The sequence below is a fragment of the Mus caroli genome, unplaced genomic scaffold (assembly GCF_978045245.1).
Source record: "Mus caroli unplaced genomic scaffold, Mus_caroli_1 scaffold_5, whole genome shotgun sequence".
Classification (NCBI taxonomy): domain Eukaryota; kingdom Metazoa; phylum Chordata; class Mammalia; order Rodentia; family Muridae; genus Mus; species Mus caroli.
In genome coordinates, this window is record NW_028227260.1 from 65941718 (window position 1) to 65949008 (window position 7291).

The following is a 7291-nucleotide window of genomic DNA, read 5'->3' on the forward strand; positions in this document are numbered from 1 at the left end:
GCAGCTCCTTGGCTGCAAACTGAGGTGGCAGCGGGAGGAAGTGCATCTTCCCTCACCACTCAACTTCTTGATTCTCAGCCGCTAGACACTGAGGAATCTATATTAGAATAATATTGGCATCAAAAATAAGATCTGCACGTTCCCTGTCCTGATTCCCGCCTCACCCTACCCCACTCCACCCCTTTCTCTGGGCACCCAATTCCTTCATCCTTCATCCTCCTCAAGCATGTCTACAGGGGTGAGGCCAGAGATGGAGCTTAGCGTGCAAACACCTAGCCTACCTTACCCCTTCACTGGGGCTCAGGCTCCAAGGCTTGGCAAGTAGATAGCCTGAAAATTCTGGCACCACAAAAACGGTGGCAACACACGTAAAGACCACTAGAGAGCGCAATCTTGGATTTGCTCTCACAGGTGTCACTGGGTGATTACAGAGAAGAACAGGGGTCACTGGGGGTTAGTATGGGTCACAGATGAGCCACAAGGTTGCCATGGAAGTTGTATGAGTGGAGCAAGCTCATTGGTCTAGAAACAGGTGCAGGATAGAGAAAAGGCAGCCCTGGCAGCTCCTTGGCTGCAAACTGAGGTGGCAGCGGGAGGAAGTGCATCTTCCCTCACCACTCAACTTCTTGATTCTCAGCCGCTGGGCACTGAGGTAACTATATTAGAATAATATTGGCATCAAGAGTAAGATTGACACATTCCCTGTCCTGCTTCCCGCCTCACTCTACCCCACCCTACCCCCTATCTCTGGGCACCCAATTCCTTCAACCTTCAGCCTCCTCAAGCAGGTCTACAGTGGTGAGGCCAGAGATGCAGTTTAGCCAAGAACTGCCTAGCCTACCCTGCCCCCTCACTGGGGCTCGTGCTCCAAGGGTTGCCAGCTGAGTGACCATGAGGGAGCCTACTGCTATTTTTGGCTCAGATGGGGCAGGAAGGGATGACTGGCTTTCCCGAGGAGAACCTGTGCTCTTTGAACTGCCATAGGACTACAGACACAAGGAGGGACTACCAAGAAAGAGTAGAAGTCATGTGCTCAGGTGCCATTAGTGAAGTGTGGGGAACCATCTAAAAGACTGACCAGAGGCTGTGGAACTTGTTTTCATAACACCAAACAGAATACATTTTAATGTTTATTTTTATTGTTATTTTACATGCATTGTAGTTTTGCCTGCCTGTATGAGTGATGGCTTCAGAAACTTTGGAAGTTCAGATAAATACAGTTGTGAGCCAACATATAGTTGCTGGGGACTGAACCCAGGTGTTCTGGAAGAGCAGACAGAGCTCTTAACTGTTGAGCCACCTCTCCAGACCAGAGAGAGAGAGAGAGAGAGAGAGAGAGAGAGAGAGAGAGACAGAGACAGAGAGACAGAGACAGAGAGACAGAGAGAGAGAGACAGAGACAGAAACAGGGGGAGTCTTTAGACCTGAGAAAAAGTGCTTACAGGGCTTGTTGACAAGGAGCTATCTCCTAGCTATCTCCTGGCTAGAACAAGGAGGGCATAGCACTTGTACTGAAAAAAAAAAAAAAACCAGCCTGCTGAGGAGGAGCTATCTCCTAGATATCTCCTCGTGACTTGAACAGGGCATAGCATTTATCCTGAGACAAACAGCCCCCAGAGGAGGCTCTATCTCCTAGATATAGCCCCCTGGCTCAAACAGGGCATAAAGTTTCACATGGGGCCAAAAATCCTTTTTCAGTTGGAGAAGTTGGTGAAATGGCGAAAATGTAGGATGCAGGAAGATACCAAAATGTAAGTGGTCCAAGATTCTAGAGTAGTGTAGTCTTTTATTATTATTATTATTATTATTATTATTGTTGTTGTTGTTATTGTCTTTGATGTGGTCATTATGGGTTACTGGCTGAGCCAGAGTTATGAGCTGGTGTGCACCTCACCACTCTCCTGCCTCAGCTTCCCAGGCACTGATATTTCTGGCATGGATTGGCCAAGCTTCTTCGGAGATGGCAGCATGGTGTGTGGAGGAGCAAGTGGTTAGCAGTTCCCCAGGGGATCAACGGAATTATTAAGATTAAGCCTGGACTTGAGTATAAAAGATAATGCAGCTAGAATGGGGATATATGGTTTCTCTTAAAGCTAGCGATTAAGTTCATTCACTTCCACTGGGGCAGTCAGTGAATACAGTACTTTAGGGAGCCAGGTAGAAGTTCACATAGAAAGCTGGACTAGCCTTGGGCATTGCCAGAGCACAGGATGATGCAAGAGAGCTGAGTGTGGCGATTGCTGAGGGAGATACAGGGACACCTGTCTGCTCCTCACCGGGGGCTTGATGTGAGCAAGTGAGTGAGTGAGTGAAAGAGCAGGCAATGGTGAGCAGGGACAGTCAGGTTCAGGCTGTACTGTTGTGGGGCTTTGAAGAGCAGCTCCTTAGGAGAAGGCAGTGTTCCAGAGAAGTGATTCTGTCAGTGCACCGGAAGGACAACAGGAGGCTTGTAGGCACTAGAGATAGAGGTGTCTAGCGGTAGGGTAAGTACACTGGGGGAAGGAATTCCAGTGGCCATTTTGGTCACCGCCCCAACTCTACAACCATGGAATTTCAAACCTAAAAACAGATATGATCTGTTTCTCCTGGCATTCTGACTCCCCTTGAATAGAGGGTATGGAACCAGATGAGCAAAGACAAGTGTGGGTTTGGGGGCAAACTTGGTCTCAGGGCCTGTACTTTGCTCTGAAAGTGCCACACCCATGGGAGAATCATAAACAATTGGGGTGAAGCACAATCCTGCCAGGATCTTCCTACAAGAGCCACCTTCTCATATGTGTGACTAACATGAGTCCTTCAATCTCCTCTGTTAGGGAATCTGGTAGAGCCTTGTGCACTGTAAGTTTTGGGAAGAAGAGCAGGGAAAACTGAGAAAGAGGTGTCAGGCTTGAGGCCCCAGAAGAATGACTGACACCACCAGCACTCCTATGATTGCCCAGCAGTTTCCCCCCAGTTCTGCTGTCATGGGTGAGTGTGTCTGGCCAGGTAGGGGTGGTCTCAATTCTAGTGTGGTAAGCCCAAGGGTTTCTGTCACCATTAGGACCACAGAATCTCCACTTGAACTTTGGCAAACCTTCCTCCCCATTAACCTGTCCAAGGTATAAGAGGTCCCATCATCGAGAAGTATCTCCTTTTTACAGAAAACAGAATGTTGTGTGTGAGGTATTGAAAAGAGATTGGCAGGGACATGAGTTCTCAAATGGGAGTTGTGCTTTCAGCAGAGTCTGGTGGGAAGGGAGTTTCAGCCAAGCTCTGCATGGTCTCTTACAGATCAGCACCTGTATCCTCTTTACCAGCCTGAAGTCCTGCTTCACACAGGTCAACAACAGGTAAGGAAAATTAGTTGCTACACGGAGAGGTGCCAAGCCAGCAGTCATTTTCTGGTTAGTTTTAACTGTGTCCTCAACTCTGAGATTCTACCAACAATGCTGTCTGGTACTTGCATCGAAGGCATGCGAAAGGCTTCACTTCTATTTGGGCCTCAGTAACACCAAATACAGAAAAGAACAACAAGAAAAATAACCCCCCAAAGAAAAACAAACAGCAGCAACAACCAACCAACCAACCAAAAAAAAACAAACAAAGCAGTGAGATTGTGGTTACCAAGTTTTAGAAAGCTCTGTGGAGGTTCATGGCTTTCATGACCTTAAAACATTCCCATATTTCTGTCTCAGTAGTCAGATCTGATGTTTAAATGGGATGTTTGTCCTTTCAGGGAATCTTCCAAGTGCCTCTGATGCTGAGCTTGCCGATAACAGTCATCAATATGCCCTGTATTCCGGTGACTCTTAATCTTCAAATGACCCCTTCTTTCCCATGGAATCCCAGCCAGCCCGTGACTATTCCCTGCCTGTGAGTATAAATAAAGAAAGAAGGAAAGAAAGAAGGAAAGAAAGAAAGAAAGAAAGAAAGAAAGAAAGAAAGAAAGAAAGCAAGCAAGCAAGCAAGCAAGCAAGAAAGAAAGAAAGAAAGAAAGAAAGAAAGAAAGAAAGAAAGAAAGCAAGAAAGAAAGACAATGGAGCCTGCTGTGGCTTATGGCCTATGTGTCAACACATGTTCCTGGTGCTATAGAAGTCTGGGCAGCAGCAAGAAAAAGGAAGAATACTGGAAGGGGACAGGGAGTTAAAGCAGGGGGAGGGAAAGAAAGAATGATGGAAAAAATGAGTGATGGAAGGAAAAAATGAAGGAAGAAAGGAAAAGACAGGAGAGGAGAGGAGAGGAGAGGAGAGGAGAGGAGAGGAGAGGAGAGGAGAGGAGAGGAGAGGAGAGGAGAGGAGAGGAGAGGAGAGGAGAGGAGAGGAGAGGAGAGGAGAGGAGAGGAGAGGAGAGGAGAGGAGAGGAGAGGAGAGGAGAGGAACGGTAAATCATGGTGGAACAACAAAGTAGCATTGCCGCCTAACTTGCAAGGACATAGTCCTCCAACATTTACTATTTCCTGTGTGACACACTTGGTGATATCTTTCTGCGGTATTCACTCACTGTGTGAATGTGTGGAAAATAGTCTGCCCAGGAGCTTTAAAGAGGACAAGCACAGTGCATAGACCACACAGTTGGCTTTCAGACACGTTGAGACTATTGATCCAGGCTGAGGGGAATGGGCATGGGGAAAGGTTCTGCTGAGATCTGGAGGCACAACCGGAAGGGTCACAGAGGCCCAGGGAACTGTTCCAGGCCAGCTGAGAATGTGTCTACTGCCACATGAGCTTCGCATATCCTTCATGACTGGTGGGCAGGGGCAATGTGGAGGCAAGAGTCAGACTCTGAAGAGGACTGCTTCACTTCTCTATTGGTGCATTGCACATTCCAGCAGCCCTTGTCCATCTTCCTTGTACCCAGGGAAAAGAGGTCACTCTCAAAAGTAGTGTCTCAAGAAGGGATATGGAAGGAGGTTGGAAGGAAGACAGGGGTGGAAACAGGGGAAGGTCCATTCCAAACACAAAAGGCCAGTGCCATCTGTCCTACTGTCTGCAGATATTCACATGCCCTGAGCCTGGTCTTGCAGGGACCCCAGCTCTCCATGAGTACTTGCAGTTGTGGCCACCCAGAATGTTTAACACCCTGGCTTCTCCTCTCCTCTTTTCCAGGTTACCTAATGTGATGATGCAGCCCAATACCAGCACTGCCGCCCCTGTTGTGCTGGCACAGGTCCTGGTAAATGAGCAGGGACGAGGTCTCTGGAAGGGAAGGGATGGAAAGAGAAGAACCTTTAGAGATGGGTGTTTGTTGGGAAGGAATGGGGGCGTCATGAAGGGTCTGTTATCTTGGGGGAGGGGAGTGTGATTTGGTAGAATTCATTGTCCTATCACTTTTCAGGACTCCAACATCTCTTCCCAGCACCCTGGCACTGCTAACCAGGTTCCTGTCATCTGCTCCCAGAGCAACAACATTTCCAACCAGGTCCCTGAAGTCTACGCCCAGGGCACAGTCGCCTCCAACCAGGCCAGTTCGTCTGCTGAGGAACACTGGCAGAAGGTCATGGATGCTGCTGAGGCTCTCCTGATTCTGCATAACTCCCCTGAGTCACTGCAAGAGATTCGCAGCACCCCAGGTACATACCTGGATCCTTGAATGAGGAACAGGGGGCAAGGGTGGGGTGCTGGAGAGGGTGGGGAAACAGGAAGGCTTGTGCTGACAGAGGAGTGAGTGCAGTTAGTGGTTTTCTCTTCCCTGAGGCTAGAGCCGCCAGCTCTTCAGTATGATTGGGAAGCAGGAACCAGAGACTGCTCAGTCTATATTCAGCTTTCAAGGCTTTTGCTCAACAGCAGTGGGCAATTAAGTACCCTAAATTCAGGAGACTGTGAGGCCCTCCAGTTGGCAAAGTATCATGGGAGGGTAGACAGCACATGAAGTGGAAGAAAAGTGGATAGATCCAGGTAAAATGACTCCCAATCCATGGGTGTGCAGCAGCCCTCAGCATCCTGAGTTGGCCTCAAAGAGAAGCGCAGGGCAAAAGGGTCAGGGATGGAGGGAGATCTCCATACCAGCTCAAGGTATTCTCCATGTGGGCATGTAATGGTGAAGCCTTCAAGGCTTAATCATACATGAGATCTCAGGTGTTCATCAAGGAAGGGCTTTGTGAGTTGATGGGGAGACTCTCATAGCTAGGGAGGCTGGAAAGAAGGCTCAAGAGTAAAAAGAGCCAAGGAATAACACTGTGTGAGTGACAAGCCAGTCTGGCTGGATATTCTGGTTCAAAGGATGCTGAGTGGAGCTGGGAAACTTGCTTTTCACAGGGGTCTATCTGGGTGGGTAGGGAATATAAGCTATGCCAGAATGTCTGGTGCCTGCCAGGGTGAAAGAATAACTTACTCCAGGCAGAGAGTCCTTCATAGTACTCAGGGACCCTGGGCTTGACCAAATGGGACTCATGGCTGGGACTGTTGGTGAAGCCAGTATTAGAGAGAAGGAATCCAGGTATGATCAGATGTGGTCGTTGGTCATAATGAAGGTCTTAGATGGCTTGTTACACAATGTTACCCCCGCCAGTCATGTAAGGACACATCTGTGATCTAATGTGGCCTTTGCATTTCTGTCTGCAGGTCCTGATGGAGAGTGAAGACTGAGGCTATTCTGCCTGTCCTTGTCACCTCAGGACACAAGCTCAGCTTCACTGACCAAAAACTGGTCAGCAGGTTCGCACCCAAGTCTGTCACTAAGAGAGCCAAAATGGTGGCCTCACTGAGGACTGCCTGCTGTGTTTTTGTTTCTTAACTTGTAATGTACTTCCTGGCCAAAATCAGAAACTCCTCCTCAATGCTTTTGCATTGTAGGGTCTTAGCAGGAGGTAGGAAAATGTTCTAACTATGGCTGTAGGCTCTCGACCTTGCATTAATTTTTTTCCTTTGGAAGACTTTGATATTTCTGGGTGTCATTAAGGCTGCATCTCGTAGCATATTTTGAGCCGTCTCTTCACAAGTTTCTGAGCTTATTCCTAAGGCAACATTTCTTTTCTTCTCTATTTTTTTATTTTCTTTTGTGTCATCATGGTTTGCATATGTGGCTATTCTTGTGTTTAACAATACCTTTAGATACATCAGGATGCTCATCCGTGCCTCGGATACTGTACATGAGAGCCTGAATAAAGTATCCCTGTGGTAAAGCACTGAGAAGTATGGGCTGCTTCTTTGAAAATGTAGGCCAGGTATTGGGGAGAGAGCTTTTCTTTCTCCGGCACTAAGCTTGCTAATAATTTATTCAGTGTGTTACTTATTAAGGCACCAAGAGCAGAAGATTTTCGGCAGAAGGCTTTGTTGGACGTGCATGGCCCCCTTCCTTGCTTACTCATTTAAGC

At 47.9% G+C, this 7291-nt stretch overlaps 1 protein-coding gene across 1 annotated transcript; it reads left to right on the top strand.

Annotated features, from left to right (window-relative positions):
* The first annotated feature begins 1687 nt into the window (after window positions 1-1687).
* LOC147004620 (doublesex- and mab-3-related transcription factor C1-like) lies at window positions 1688-7088 on the top strand. Its single transcript, XM_085837634.1, has 7 exons — window positions 1688-1751; window positions 2814-2967; window positions 3271-3329; window positions 3716-3852; window positions 5085-5151; window positions 5314-5548; window positions 6540-7088. Exons 2-7 carry the CDS (start codon window positions 2904-2906, stop codon window positions 6554-6556), a joined length of 579 nt encoding a protein of 192 aa, XP_085693760.1. The 5' UTR covers window positions 1688-1751; window positions 2814-2903; the 3' UTR covers window positions 6557-7088.
* The last annotated feature ends 203 nt before the right edge of the window (window positions 7089-7291 follow it).